Here is a 16,918-nt window from a genome sequence, read left to right as displayed (position 1 = left end):
GTTGAGTATGGTAAGATACAAGTAGTATGTTTTCAAGATTTCTTTAAGATTAAAGACCAAATATAATACTATATTATAAACTATGTTTTTAAGAATTAGAAATACATTGTATATAATTAAGTAAATTCAGTAACCATCGTTACCTTTAATTTGCAATTTAGCACAAACCTTTTTAAATGACTTCTGGAATATATTAATATACATATAATCAACCATTATCACCAAGTTACATAATCTCCAACTATGATTATAAACATATAAATTCCTATTTCATAGTATTTAAATTTCTCTTCTGTATCATGCTTCATTCTCAAGTTGAAATTGGAATAAAATAAAATTCCATGATACCCTGGAATGTTCACAGCGTGTGACTGAGGGGGAAAACTTATTACTTACCGGAACCAACCACTCTTAGGAAGTAAAAATATTTTTTCCTAGAGGCATTCAAATGCTCAAAATTCTAGAAGATCCTACAAATAAACTCAAGCCCCAGTTACTTTAATTCTAAAAGTCTTTAAACATTTTTAATGACTTCCTAATAATTTTTGCTATAATACAGAAGTCAAACTAGAAAATCTTACTAGAAATTAGTTTACTTAATTAAAAACCTGAATTCCTTTCTCACTGAATACTCCTAGTAAAATTATAATTTAAAAAATAATAAAGAAAAGGTTATAGAGAATTAGAAAAAAATTTTATCTCATTCTGGAATCATAACTAGAATGCTAGAAGAGAAAAACAAATACTAACCACTGGGTTAGGGTCTTTCAATAGACAAAAAACCTTTAGAACTAAGCAATTTGAGGGACACCTGGGTGGCTCAATCAGTTAAGCACCGACTCTTGGATTTCAGCTCAGGTCATGATCTCAAGGTCATGGGATCAAGCACCACATGGGGCTCCACACCGAGTGTGGAGCCTGCTTTAGATTCTTTCTCCCAATCCCTCTGCCCCTCCCCCACTCACTCTCTCAGATGCACCCTCTCTCTGTCTCTAAATAAATAATATAAAAAATAAGTAAACAGAACTAAAAGCAATTTGGAAATTTGGGGGGGGGGCAGGGATACCATTCAGTAAATCCCTTGCCAGACAACCTTATAGATTTCAAAACACAAGTCACTTGTGGAAAGAAATAAAAGAAACCTCACTTATAGCAGTGTGAGGACACCCTGAAAGGGAATACAGTGTACCTTGCATTCCCTAAATAGGAATAAGTTTACTTCACACACCCCAGCAGGATGAAGAAATAATTTCCTTGCCCAGCAACAGCCCAGCCAATGAGAATTCAGCGAAAACAGCCCCTTCCAGCTTCGTCCCCTTCCTCTAAAGGCAAGTCCCTGGCCTCCATTCTCTGGACTTGCCAATGGTTGGGTCACCAGTTTGCTTGTACTGAACTCCAATTCCTCTGCTAATCTTGAATAAACTCATTGTGCCAGTAAAAAAAAAAAAAAAAAAAACTGGTTCTTTTATTTTTCAAGGCCAACACATTAAGAGCAACTGGTGTATTGTGGCAGTTATTTATTAACACTATCCTCATAGTAACCTCAAAGACTTCAGTAGTTTTTCAAATGTTTATTTTACTCAAAGCAACACACATTCAGGAAGAATCTGGCTGTAACATCTATTTTTACTTCAAAATTCTGGACTTCAATCTTCTAAATTTCTCTCTCAAAAGCAAAATAAAACAAAACTTGGTATTGCAGTATCTGGTCAATTGATAACGCTTTCAGAATAACTACTCTGTCAAGATTTTATTTTGCTTACATTCCAGATGAGAGCTTTCTGGTCAAGCTCCCGCAAAGTTATACATATAAACATTCCATTCTGATTCATCAAAAATTCAACGAAAAAATAAAGTGCAAATCTTCAACAACTAAGCAACAATTTTGAAAATTCACGAATAATTTTTAAATGCATGAGATAGTTCCGTACCTGGTAACATGGTAAATATTCTATGAATATTCATTCGTATCATTATTTCTTACCAGTTGATACTTTTGCCTTTTTTTATTAATTATTAATCTTAGATTGCCATTAAAAACTCTTCTCATTGGGTTTTTACCCCTCATACTTTCATCAGTCACCTTTCAAGCATATGTAGTCTATTAGACTGTTGAAATTCATCCTAGGAAATGCTTTAATTTTTTTCAACCTTTCTACATACAGAAGACTGCTCCCTTTCTCTATTCATGGCAAAAAAGATATTAAAAGCATTTATGAAGTTAAACGAAACTTAAAGGTCCACCCAATCCAACTATTCCTGTTACAGATAAGAATATTAGGACCAGAAAGGTAGAATAATTTGGCCAAAATCACAAACACTACTTCACTATGGCAGACTGGAACTACTCAGTACATCTTGCAAAATCCTGTATGATAAAAAAAAATGCAGCTAATTTCAGTCTAATTTCTTCTAGTGAGGGGCAGCTTAAATTTGCCAAATAATTCAGTTATACTTCAGCTCTGCATAGGTGAGGTCCTTTAACAAAGACCCATAAACAGTTGATGAGAGTGCTATTAATTATAAACCATCTCAGTAAATGGGACTACTTTGTCAAAAATAAAATGTATTTAATAAAATCTAAGCAAAATTTTAGCATGATTTCTTAACACTGGTAAAATACCAACATCAGAACTTTCAACTTGCTTGCCAAACCACCTTGGGGAATCTGTGATTAAAGTATTTTTCTTTTTTTCCCCATGATTTATTTATTTGAGAGAGAGAAAGAGAGAGAGAGAGAGAGAGAAGGGGAAGAGGGAGAAAATCTCAAGCAGACTCCCTGCCAAGCATAGAGCCTGACTCAGGGTTCAATCCCACGACCCTGAGATCATGACCTGAGCTGAAATCAAGAGTCCAACGCCTAACAGACTGGGCCACCCAGGCATCCCTAATGTACATTTTTCTAAAGAGGGCAATCAAATTAAAATTTCTTATGTAACCCATAAAAATGGAAGGAAAGGAGACATATTATGGATGTTCAGACATGTTAAATGCTGTAGTCAAATCTAATTTTTAAATCCCAACTAGTGTCTATTCATTTTTTAGTTTCAGTTGCGACTTAAAAAGTACATCTGACTAAACCTAAATAACTCTGATAAATTTTTGGTACATATCTTTTCAATGTTTATATACATATGAATATATATACAAACTCTAATACAGATGCTATTTTTAAAATAAAATTGGCATCACGTTGTATATGAGAGTGTATCATGGGTATTTTCTTATATCATTAAATATCCTAAAAGCATCATTTTTAGTGGCTAACATTATAATTAATTCAATCATACCCCATTCTTAAAAACTTAAGATTATTTCTAACCTTCTGTTATTTCAATAAACACCATGAAAATCAGCCTTATATATAAATCCGTACCTGCATCCCTGATATTACCTTGGGATAAATTTCTAGAAATGCAATTGCTGAATAACACTGAGTCAAAGGGTATGAACATAAATATCACAACATTGCTTTCTAAACTATAGAAATATCATTAACCCAGAACAAATCAGACCCTAGACATCCTGATAAAGGTTCTTCTGTTACATTAACATCAAGTCTTTCGCCCACAACTCCATGCCAGCTCACAAGGAATAAAACTTCTTTGACCAAAAAGAAAATCCTGTCTCGAGTGAAAAATAAAAAAACACAATGAATGGTGCTTGAGCTTATTTTTATAGACCTTCTGAACATGCATGTGCCTCAACATAATGGGTCAACAATACAGAGGTAAAAAGTTCTTTGAATACAAAAGTTAATACTGAAAAACTGTCAAAAAACACAGTGAAACTTCCCTTATAATGTTTTCCAGGGAATAACATTTGTTCTTTTTTTTGGGGGGGGGGGTGGATGCAGTGGGCAGAAGGAGAGCGAGAACCTTAAGCTTGAGCCATAAGTACTTTCCAAAAAGTACTTCAGCTTGACGTTACCCTGAGATCACGACCTGAGCCGAAATCAAGAGTCAGACGCTTAACTGACTGAGCCACCCAGGCACCCCCAGGGAATAATATTTCTAAAACATTGTTCAAAGCAACGAATTAGGAAACATGCTTTTCTAGGCCTTAGAAAGAACTTTTTAAAACAATGCTATTTGAAGACAGAGGCAACAGAGAAGACATCATAATGAAGTTTAACTGTGTTTTCATTTTAAAAATTGGGGAAAACCCAAAATACTTACTTTGTAAATAGTGCAAAACCATCAATACAAGACTATAGCTGCTTAAAGTACCACGACTGGCATCATTTATCTCATGGTGACTCGCCCACTTCTTAATCACCAGTACTAACGGACGAACTCGATTTTCAACTGAAAGTGAAATTAAAACTTAAAAATGGTAAGGAAATATTATGGTGTCTTTGAAAGCTTATAACATTTCCCAACTACAACAAAAAGAGCACTGCCTCCCTATTTATTAAACATTGTGTTCACCATAAATGTGTCTTGCTTTAAAAAGGTATCTTAGTCACCTTTTAAAAATTATTAATTATTAAAATTTGTTTTATTGACCTGTAACTCCAGTAGTATATAATTTTAGTGTAACAAAATATTATACATGTAATAAAAGACACTATATATAAACATATTTAAACAGATGTCAGTATTTATTACATCTTTAAAAAGGAATAAAGAATGAAGGATAGAGAAGGCTGATTATTATTTGGAAACAAAAAACTTACGGTATGCATAAGTTCTGAGAAGGAATGTGTTTCTTATTCCAACAATATTGTTTACATTCAAGTCGAATTCCACACAACTATGAAAAAGAGAGAAATACACTTTAGCGCAAGTGTTCTGAAACATTAGCTCAAGTGTTTTGAAACAAACTCCCTAGTAACTAAATTAATATTCATCTACCCTATGATGCAAAAATAGCATGAGCCCAAAGACCAAATACTTTAAAATGAGGCACTAAAGAAATAAGAATAAATACATACTCAGTACATATGATTTAGTGTATATTAAAAATATAAAACAGGATTACAGTTGCGAGATCCACAATGTACTACATTAAGTCTCCAATTATCCCTAATAAAACAAATTTTAAAATTTTGCAGTCCTGTCCAGATAAACAAAATTATGTGACCAAAAACATTTCTGGCCAAGTTATCCCACTGAGTTATATAGTCTCAATTAATTTGGAATTAAAGTGTCATTTGCTTTAAAACAACAGAAATAGGGGCGCCTGGGTGGCTCAGTCGTTAAGCATCTGCCTTCGGCTCGGGTTGTGATCCCAAAGTCCTGGGATTGAGCCCTGCATCGGGCTCCCTGCTTAGCAGGAAGCCTGCTTCTCCCTCCCTCACTCCCCCTGCTTGTGTTCCCTCTCTCGCTGTTTCTGTCAAATAAATTTTAAAAATCTTTTAAAAAATAAATTAATTAATTAAATTAAAAAATAAAACAACAGAAATAAAATGCCAAATAAAGTACAGGTGAAAAAAATAGAAGAAGTCTATACATTATATTCCCCCCAAAAAGGATAAGACATAAATAAGATATAAATTATAATATCATACCAAATTTAGCTACTGATACCTGGGAAGAACAGTCAAACACATAACAGAAGGGTTACTTCTTTGAAAACAAAGATATCATGCAATTCACAATTTAGAAAATAGGGCAATAATGATAGGATCTACAAAGAAAGGCTAAATCCAAAATAAAAGGAAAGATTAATGAAAATTACATTATGAGGCCCAACTTCCTCTGCACACGGAGTTCTCTATGAAAAGACTGCCTAAAATAAAAACTTAACAAAATCCTTTCTATGAACTTTTAATTATAAAAATTGAAATTTACCAATTCAGATTTTCTTGTTTTGGGAAATGAAATACTATAATCTTTCAATCAACCATGCATATTATTAAAAACAGATAGTAGTAGTAACATGTCAGATATCATATATATATTTGCCTTTGGGAATTTATGGAAACAATGGAGATACATTCTTCAATTGCATCTGTGAAAGGCTAACACTGAAACCAGTATAACTCGATAAAGAGGAAAAAACAGACGGAAACCAGTTTGCAATTAAAAACTTTTCCAAAAATATGACTTCAGAGCTTTAAAAATATCCACAGTACTTGCTTCAAATTCTACTTCTGGAAATACTAAAGTAATCTTATATATAGGAAAAAAGTTTATGTACAAAATGCTTATTCTAACAGGGGAATAAATAAGTTAATCATAATATATTCACTCATGAAATATTACTGTAAAGCCATTAAAAATGAAGCCAGAAAATAATCAATGATATAAGCAAATATTCATGACGTATGATTAAATAAAAAAGTAAAATCTCAATTTTAATTTTAAAAACTTATGCATTCATATGCATAGAAGAGGGACTGAAAGTTTTACACCAAAATGTTCACATCACTTAACTTTGGGTGTTAGAAGTAGACTTTCTTTTTTTTAAAGTCTGTATAGAAAATATAAAATGGTGTTTATAAAACACTTAACGATGAAAAAAGTTTGTATAATAATGTTAAACAGAAAAAGAAATGCACCCAACTAAGGAGCACCCAAATACTTAAAGCAGTTAAAAACAAACATAAAGGAAATAATTGACAGTAATACAGTAATAGTGGGGGACTTTAAAACCCCACTTACATCAATGGACAGATTATCCAAACAGAAAATAAACAAGGAAACAGTGACTCTGAATGACACATTGGACCAGATGGATTTACCAGATACATTCAGAACATTCCATCTTAAAACAGCAGAATACACATTCTTTTCAAGTGTACACGGAACAGTCTCCAGAACAGATCACATATTAGGCAACAAAACAAGTCTCAACGAATTAAAAAAGATCGAAGTCATTCCATGCATCTTTTCTGACCACAACGCTATGAAACTAGAAGTCAACCAAAAGAAAAAACACTGGAAAGAGCACAAATACATGAAGATTAAATAACATGCTACCAAACAATGAATGGGTCAACCAAAAAAATCAGAGGAAATCAAAAAATACATGGAGACAAATGAAAATGAAAACACAATGACCAAAAATCTTTGTAAAGCAGCAAAAGTGCTTCTAAGGGGGAAGTTTATAGCAATATAAGCCTACCTCAAGAAGTAATAAAAATCTCAAATAAATAACCTAAACTTACACCCAAACAAGCTAGAAAAAGAAGAACAAAAACCCAGAATCAGTAGAAGGAAGAAAATAATAAAGATTAGAGCAGAAATAAATGAAATAAAAACTCACACCAAAAAAAAAAAACCAATAGAACAGATCAGTGAAACCAGGCCCTGGTTCCTTGAAAAGATCAACAAAACTGATAAACCTTCAGCCAGACTCGTCAAAAAAAAAGAGGGCTCAAACAAAATCACAAATGAAAAAGGAGAAATAACAACAGCACAGAAATACAAGGGATTATAAGAGAATATTATGAAAAATTATATGCCAACAAATTTGACAATCTAAAAGAAATGAATAAATTCCCCAGAAACACATAACCTCCCAAAACTGAATCAGGAAGAAATAGAAAATTTGAACAGACTGATTACCAGCAATGAAATTAAATTAGTTATCAAAAAACTCCAAACAAATAAAAGTCCAGGACTAGAAGTCTTCACAGGCGAATTCTACCAAACATTTGAAGAAGAGTTAATATGTATTCTTCTCAAGCTACTCCAAAAAAATAGAAGAAAAGGAAAACTTCCAAATTCATTCTATAAGTCCTGCCATTACCTTGATACCAAAACCAGATAAAAATACTACAAAAAAATAGAACTACAGGCCAATATCTCTGATGAATATAGATGTAAAAATCCTCAACAAAATATTACAAAGCCAAATCCAACAATACACTAAAAAAGTCATTTATGACAATCAAGTGGAATTTATTCCTGGAATGCAAGGGTGGTGCTCAATATCTGCAAATCAATAAATGTGACACATCACATCCATAAGAGAAAGACTAAAAACCATAGATGCAGCAAAAGCACATGACAAAGTACAACATCCATTATAATACAAACCCTCAACAAAGTAGGTGGGGTGGTGAGGACATACCTCACCATAATAAAGGCCATATATTGAAAAACCCACAGCTAACATCGTACTCAACAGTGAAAAACTGAAAGCCTTCCCCCTAAGACCAAGACCAGGATGCCCACTCTCACCATTTTTATTCGACAGAGTATTAGAAGTCACAGCCACAGCAATCAGACATGAAAAAGGAATAAAAGGCAACCAAACTGATAAAGTAGTAAAACTTTCACTATTCGCAGATGACATACTATATACAGAAAACCCTAAAGACTCCATCAAAAACTACAATAACTGATAAATGAATTCAGTAAGGTTGCAGGATACAAAATCAATGTACAGAAATCCATTGCATGTCTATACATTAATAAGGAAGCAACAGAAAGAGAAATTAAGATACAATCCCACTTACAATTGCACCAAAAAGAATAAAATACCTAGGAATAAACTTAACCAAGGAGGCAAAAGACTTACACTCTAAAAACTATAAAACACTGATGAAAGAAACTGAAGATAATACAAATAAATAGAAAGCTATTCCATGCCCATGGACTGAAAGAACAAATATTATTAAAATGTCCATACTACCCAAAGCAATCTATCTAAAGATCTAATGAAATCCCTATCAAAATACCAACAACATTTTTCACACAACTAGAACAAATAATCCTAAAATTTGTATGAAACTACAAAAGACCCCAAATAGCCAAAACAGTCTTGAAAAGAAAAACAAAGCGAGAGGTACCACAATTCCAGATTTCGAGTTATACTGCAAAGCTGCAGATACCAAAACAGTCTGGTACTGCCAGAAAATAGACACACAGATCAATGGAACAGGACAGACAGCCCAAAAACAAACCCACAATTCTGTGGTCAATTAATCTTCAACAAAAGAGGCAAGAATATGCAATGAAACAAAGACAGTCTCTTCAATAAATGGTGTTGGGAAAACTGAACAGCTACATGCAAAAGAATGAAACTGGACCACCTTCTTACACAATACACACAAACTCAAAATGGATTAAAGATCTAAATGTGATACCTGAAACCACAAAAATCCTAGAAGAGAGCATAGGCAGTAATTTCTCCCACATCAGCCATAGCAACATTTTTCTATATGTGTCTCCTGAGACAAGATAAATAAAGGCAAAAATACACTACATCAAAATAAAAAGCTTCTGAGCAGTGAGGAAACAATCAACAAAACTAAAACAATCTACTAAATGGGGGAAGATATTTACAAATGACAAACTTATACAACTCAACACCCAAAAAACAAAATCCAATTTAAAAAAAATGGGCAGAAGATATGAACAGACATTTCTCCAAAGACATACAGATGGCCAACAGACATGTGAAAAGATGCTCAACATCACTCATCATCAGGGAAATGCAAATCAAAACCACAATGAGATACTACCTCACACTTGTCAGAATGGCTAAAATAAACAAAACACAAGAAACAGTAAGTGTTGGCAAGGAGGTGGAGAAAAAAGAACCCTTGTGCCCTGTTGGCAGGAATGCAAACTGAAGCAGCCACTGTGGAAAACAGTATGGAAGTTTCTCAAAAAATTAAAAATAGGACTACCCCATAATCCAGTCATCACATTACTAGGTATTTAGCCCAAGAATACAAAAACACTAATCTGAAAGATATATGCACCCTGATATTAACTGCAGCATTATTTACAATAGCCAAGTTTGGAAGCAACCCAAATTTCCATCAAAAGATGAATGGATATATATATTATCTCACATCTATATGTATGTATGTGTACACACACACACACACACACAGAGGAATATTACTTGGCCATAAAAAAAATCTTACCATTTGCAACAACATGGATGGAGCTACAAGATATTCATAATACTACTAAGTGAACTAAGTCTCTCAGAAAAAGACAAAGACAAATACCATATAATTTCACTCATGTGGAATAAAAAAACAAACAAATGAGCAAAGGAAAAACAAATGAGAGAGACAAACCAGGACACAGATTCTTGTCTGTAGAGAACAGATGGTTACCAGAGGCGAGGGGGATAGGGGGAATGGGTGAAATACGTGATGCGATTAAAGAGTACACTTATTATGATGAACACTGAGTAATGCACAGAATTGTTGAATCACTATATTGTACACTTAAAACTAATTAACTGTACGTTAACAATACTGGAATTAAAATTTAAAACTTAAAAAAAAAGAGAGAAGGCCTGGTTTGTTCAGTAGGCTAAGCATCTGACTCTCCATCTCAGCTCATCTTAGGGTTCTGAGTTCAAGCCCCACACTGGGCTTCACATTGGGTGTGGAGCCTACTTAAAAAAAATTTTTTTTAATTAAAAAATTTAAAAAACTACAAAAAAAAGAAAGGAATAAAATTTTTACATAATGACAACTACAACCATATATTTTTTAAAATGATTATAATAAGCTAATAATTTTATTTATGTTTAGTTTATCTCCCTATAAAGTATTTGGTAAAAATTCAATAAATATTTATAGATTGGATGGATACTTGGATGAATGGAGAGGAAGGTGTGAGCCAGGTATATATCCAAGGATTTGTTTAAAATATATATATTCAGTCAATTCTAATTATTTGCAGTAGTTATGTTCTATAACATCACTGTAAATACTGAGTTAGTGAATACAAAACCAGAGCTGCTAGGAAAAACAAAGGATTAGGTTTCCACAAGCCTTCAGTCAAAACATTTTCATCAATCGATCAAAACCTAACTTTTTTTTTATGTGTTTCCATTTAAAGACAACTTGTTCACTGACAATGAACTCACGGCCAAGTGCACTATAACTCATGTCTGAACAAAGCATATCTAATATATGTATTTCCTCCATAAGGCACATCAGAGCTTTATACAAAGAAACAATAGACAGTAACTCAGCACTATGCCAGGGGGCCATTTTAAATAGCAAAGGCACTCATAAAAAACACCAAAATGTAAAAAACATGGCACTAACTGGACAATGAAAAGAATAATCGCTTACAGTATAAGAGGTGAAACAAGAAGGCAGACTGTTATTGTTTAACTTCAGTTAGGAACCTGTACATGTAGTGACTCAGAATTTTGTCCACTCAGCACATGTCTACAAATAACCATGAAAATGCAGCTAATATTAATTTGGAGGGTTACAAAATAAATTTCATCAAGTAGGCAAATTCGTAAAGAATCCATGAATAATGAGGATCAAGTATGTATATATTTGCACTTATATTTATATAAACAATTTCAGTATTACTTTTATAAAACTGGACTAGAAAATCTAATTTATCACAATCCTATCTATTCTTTAGAAAACAACAAATCTTGTTTATCCAATGAAATAGTCAACACCTAATTTACATTTCATATTCAGATATTATATAAAAGATTCCAATCCCCATGCCCATAACAATTTCAGAACCCAGGCTGGTAGAGTGTACCAACAGATGTAATTACATTTATAACAACCCCCTTGATATAAATACACATCAAATTTCGAAATACACATAAATTTCATCAATGTTCTGAAGAGTGATTACATTTCCAAAAGGCAAGAGATCATTTAAAAATGTGAAATGTAAATATATATACATATTTTTTAATATGGATAGTTTCAAACACTCGAAATGTCAAGCAGAATAAATAAGTACAGTTAAGCATAAAAAACTGCTCAGCCTATTCCAAAAAATCATCTCAAAGACCAAATCAAGCAGTTCTAAAAACTGATGAGGATAAGCAATTACACTGTAGCATACATTCCTTAATTACCTACATCAAAAGTACATCTAAAAATGATCTAAAGCAACTGAAAAAGGAAGATTCAATAATTACTTACCTGACTTTATCCCTGAACTTCACAATTGGCACTTTTGCTCGAATCAGCTGAGGTCTCTCAATGTAGCCAGCTGAAGGATAAAAGATAATGTGAATACCTGTAAATATTTCTCAAATTCATAGTGTTCCAATACACATTTTTAAAAAATAGTATTTTACTAAACTAAAACAATTTAAGAAAACAGTCTTGGATAAGAAAGCAAAGGAAGGACATTATTACATTCTTCTAACACTGAAACTTCCAATACCATTTAGAGGAATTAATATTAAAATTCAGAAATGTCATCTAATATCTAGTAATATTCATAAAGAAATTCATCACAGCATTATACACATGAAAAATATCTAGGCTGGCAGCAAGGGGATAGCTAAATTCTAGTACAGCACAAGGCAAAATATTATGGCAGCCATAAAAATCCTATTTATAAAGAGTCTTTAATGTGGAAAGGCCTACACATGATACATGGGGCAGTGATACATTTAAATAAGTATGATCTCTAAGTAGAAGGATACTGTACTCATATTTTTATTCCATCAGACTTTAAAAACTGTTTTTGAAAATAATACATGTCCATTATAGAAAACTAGGAAAATACAGGAATATATAAAAAAAGGAAACTGCAAACTTCTCCCAAAGGAAAAATTTCCTAATGCTGTAACTAAAGAAAAGCATAATACCAGACTTAAAAATGATAATTTTTCCTGTGATAATGCTTTTACCACCAAAATCATAAAATACGTCAGGCTTCAAATAGAATTTGTGTGCAGGAATTCAATGAGGTTCAATGAAAAATAAGATTAAGAGTTAAAAGTCTCAAGTTCCAGGTACAGGTTCTGAGAGCAATAAACAAACTATACTCCTCAGGCTAATTACTAAACCCACTGATCATCATTCTCCTTAACTATGAAAAATAACCAAAAACACTTTTGAATTAGATGATTTCTAACGTCCCTTCGTTTTTAATATTTGATTATTCTAATAACAGCTATGGAAAATCCATTTAAGGTATGAATTACTCCTTTACTTCACAAATGTGAAAACTTAAGTCCACTAAAATAAATCACTTCATTTATTTCTCTCCAACAATAGATATAACTCATCCAGGGCAATAACTTGTCACTTGACTTTGTATTTTCCAGGTCAAAGCCTGACACATAGGAGTGTCTGTCCATAAATGGACCCAGCTCTTTCCAACATCACACAGAGGGACTCAAACTGTCCACAGTATTGTGGAAACTTAAAATAATTTGAGATGGCTTAACATGTGGATTAAAATCCAGTTAGCTCACTTATTCAAGAATAAAATCTTACAATAAAATGGCCTAAGTCAATAATTTTGCTTTTTGTTGGAGTAATTCATTTATGGGCTTCATGTTCAGTGATTCTATTTTTAAAATGTGATGTCATAAACTGCACGTCATTGCAAAACAGATGAAATTCTCACTTCCCCACATGAATACTATCTGTACCACCCTTTTGGCTTTTCACAGATACTTTGCACTACAGCTATTCATATTCATGCTTTGGCTTCCCTAACAGTCTACTGAGAAAAAGAACTGAAGCTTATATATATTTGAATTCCCAGTGCATGCAGTGGGATTATTGTCTAAGTAAACTCAAAGAATTGTTATCTTTCTAATCAAGAGTTAAAAAGAATTCATTTGGAAAAAAGGATCCATATTATACCTCCTATCCTGACCAGATAAACAACTCTTACCAGAAAATAAAGTGAGAGACATATTAAATAGTTACGTCAGATGACAGATGAACTTGAGGCATATGAAACTTACAAAGTCTAGTACAGAAGTGTTTATGGACTAAGGTGAGTATATGCCGTGCTTCAGTCTTCTGATTTACCTGAAAAAAACACTGAAAAGTTAAAAATAAAGTGTTTTTTCATTACCTTTCTAAATTTAGTGTTTTATTTTCTTAACGTTTCTCATCAAAGAGAAACCATACAAAGTAAACTTTTCTTTGGAGTTATTTTTCAGTATACATTAAATTACATTATAGAAAACATCTTTCACATCAACATTCCTAAATCAATTCCTAATTATAAACTTAAGGCAAAATTTAAAAAATATTAAAACAGTCTTATACGTCATTTAAATTTAGTATAAATGTACGTAAAGCAATCTTCTCCCGGAAAAACAAATAGAGGGCGCCTGGGTGGCTCGGCCAGTTAAGCATCTGCCTTCAGCTCAGGTCATGATGCCAGGGACTGAGTCCTGCACCAAGCTCCCCGTTCAGCGGAGAGTTTGCTTCTCCTTCTTCTTCTCCCTCTACACCTCTACCCCTCCCCCCTGCTCCGGTCCCCCCTGCTCCTGCTGTCTCTCTCTCTCTCTCTCTAATAAAATCTTCAAATAAAAAAAAAGAAAAAAAGAACAGAATTTTAACTTTCTGTATCAGACTGTAAGCTTCTTAAGGATAAGGTTCAAATCTATGGTGTCTCACTGTAGGTTCTGACATGATTCAAACATATGAACAAGAGAGGATTAGTAGGATGTGGCTGGGTAGAGTTTAACTCTAATTCTGAGAGAAAGATTTAATTAAAAGTCTAGTATTCTTCACCATGTTTATTATTTCTGAGGTTTTTTTTTCAAAGTTTTTCCTTTACATGATTTCAAAGCCTAGAAACATGTCAGTTTCTTTCCTGGAATAAATCTCTTTCTGATTTGCAGTAACTAGAAGCGAATTTTGTTAATGAAATAATAAAAATATATATTATGATTCAGTAGATATTTTTTGTATTTTTAAAGAGGTGGAATGTAATAAAGCATATTAAAACTATAGTGAAATTAATCTTCGGTAATTCAGAAGAGACCTCAGCATATTAAAGAGATTGCTTCAAGTTAGCTTAATGAACACCAATTACTGTGGTATTAAGGACACACAAGAGTATCAGTTAACAGGAAATTCAAACAAACATAAAACTAAATAACAAAATTTGGTTGCTAAATAAAAAGAAACCCAAAATATCACAGAAAAATATATTCAATCACAATAGTCTTTTTTAAAAAGTCAGTGAAATCGTTTTTGTATTCCCAAAATAAGAACTCCAAACCCCATAGCAGTTCTAAAGGGGAAAAAAAAGATTAAAAATAGAATCACTGATAATTCAAACGGAAAGGAAATACATCAAAATAATACTGACACATACTCTTCTTGTTGCATCCTGGCAACATATCCAATCCAATGACATTTCAAAATAGAGGCAGAGCAAACACAGTGAAGCCATCTTACTTTAACAACTTAAAAATAAATGCTAAAAATCCCTGTTATGTGTATTTGTGCATGTGCACATGCCTGAAAAGAAAAAGCATTTCCTGACTTTCCTTGAATTACTATGAAGAGAGAATCCAAAGAACTAATTAAAACAAAACAAATTTTCTCCTTCAACGGTTTTTTTTTTTTTTTAAGTAGGCTCCACACCCAGCATGGAGCCCAAAGTGGGGCTCAAACTCACGACCCTAAGATCAAGAGCTGAGATCAAGAGTCAGATGCTTAACCAACTGAGCTACCCAAGGCACCCCTCTTCAACAATTTTTATATGAAATTTCTTAAATGACTTAACATGAGAAGAACACTTGCAATAAATATTTCATTACTTACTGGTTCTTCTTTAACAACTAGGCATAAATCACCATCACTGCTCCGGGTACCAAATCCATTTAAAGAGGACCCAACCAAAAAAAGTCTGCTTTCTAGAGAAATAGAATGAAATTATAAGGTATTATTTAATATTTAAAGTAGGAATGTATATACAAAGGGCATGCAAAATGGGGAAACATACGTGGAAATAACAGCTGAATTTCTCTCTGCAGCTGTGTTCGACACAGTTCTTTCTTCTTTAAATCACTTACTTGCTGCTGACATGCTTCAAATAACTCCAGTATCTGCTGACTCAACTTGAATCCACCGCAAAAAAAGTAAAAATTTTGTTCAGAAATGTAAAAGTAATTACCATACTAAGAAGTGTTGTTTTACACAGTATTTTAAATACAACAATATTTTAAAAATGAATATTTATTCTCCTTAACATTTTCCAAAACTACTCTTACTCAATAGTTACTTAATAACTAAAATAGTTATTAACTTTCCCAAAGTAAAGTATCATTGATAAGTCACAGAAAAGTACAGTTGGTCACAGAAAATTCTTAATGAGTATAAACCATGGGACAGCAAACTACAATTTTCACTTGCTGCCTGTTTCTGGAAGGCACATGAGCTAAGAATGGTTTTTACATTTTTAAAGGGTTATAAAAACAAACAAGTAAGGATATGCAACAGAAACATATGAGTGGCAAAGTCTAAAATATTTACTATCTGTCCCTTTAAAAAAGAAGTTTGCCCAACCCAATATTCATACCACCAATAACAAATATTAACAAACTTTAAAAAAAAAAACCCTGGTCGTCTTTACCGATGCAAACCGCCCTCCTTCCCCATTTTTACAATACTGGCTTGAACCCTGTCTTCTTGTTGCCATCTATAGATAGATCTCCTTGTTCATCTACCTATCTGGCTTACACTTTCCCCTCCAACCCAACTCTTACCATCATCACAGGTAATTTCTTCATCTACAACAGGCTACATACATATCACAACATACTCCCACCATTTCCGAACTTCTCTTACTTCAATATTTTTCATCAACATTACACTCCCACAGCCATAACATGGTCTTTACAATAAAAGAGAAGAGACCTCTGAAATTTTAAATTCCAATATACTATCTTGGCTTCAATCTCCTGTCCAGTTCTTAACTTTCTTACTCCCCTCATACGTGTTCCAGAACCACACAGACCTGAATTCCACTGAATCCTCCCTTTCTTCCCAGCTCATTAGCACCTGAGTGGTATAATTTCTTTCCCTATCCAGTCTATACCACAAAGTGCATCCCCTGAACCACTCTCTTTTATCATGCCTTAACATTATCCCCTTGTCTTGATCAACCTAACACTGGTCCTGAAAAATCTCACTATACAAACAACCACCTTCTAAGTTCTTACATCAGAACATGAAACTGAAAAAAAAAATTTTAAATCACAAAACTGGCATCTTTCAACTTTATAAAGTCTAGCC

At 33.0% G+C, this 16,918-nt stretch overlaps 1 protein-coding gene across 4 annotated transcripts in view; it reads right to left on the bottom strand.

Annotated features, from left to right (window-relative positions):
* Positions 1-16,918, bottom strand: part of TENT2 (terminal nucleotidyltransferase 2) — a 66,860-nt gene that overhangs the window by 24,667 nt on the left and 25,275 nt on the right. For 3 of the 4 annotated variants that reach the window (XM_028114512.2, XM_028114513.2, XM_028114514.2), the window contains 6 exons: positions 15,627-15,741; positions 15,446-15,537; positions 13,624-13,702; positions 11,834-11,903; positions 4,679-4,755; positions 4,179-4,307 (listed from right to left, as the gene is read on the bottom strand). In XM_028114512.2, coding sequence (XP_027970313.1) covers positions 4,179-4,307; positions 4,679-4,755; positions 11,834-11,903; positions 13,624-13,702; positions 15,446-15,537; positions 15,627-15,741 — 562 coding nt within the window. The remainder of the gene's footprint in view (positions 1-4,178; positions 4,308-4,678; positions 4,756-11,833; positions 11,904-13,623; positions 13,703-15,445; positions 15,538-15,626; positions 15,742-16,918) is intronic. The other variant, XM_028114515.2, reaches the window with a different exon arrangement.

This window comes from Eumetopias jubatus, unplaced genomic scaffold, assembly GCF_037043125.1.
Source record: "Eumetopias jubatus isolate StellerSeaLion01/CBP00866 unplaced genomic scaffold, mEumJub1_p1.0 scaffold_5, whole genome shotgun sequence".
In the NCBI taxonomy this organism is placed as follows: Eukaryota; Metazoa; Chordata; class Mammalia; order Carnivora; family Otariidae; genus Eumetopias; species Eumetopias jubatus.
This window is presented reverse-complemented; position numbering and strand designations above follow the sequence as displayed.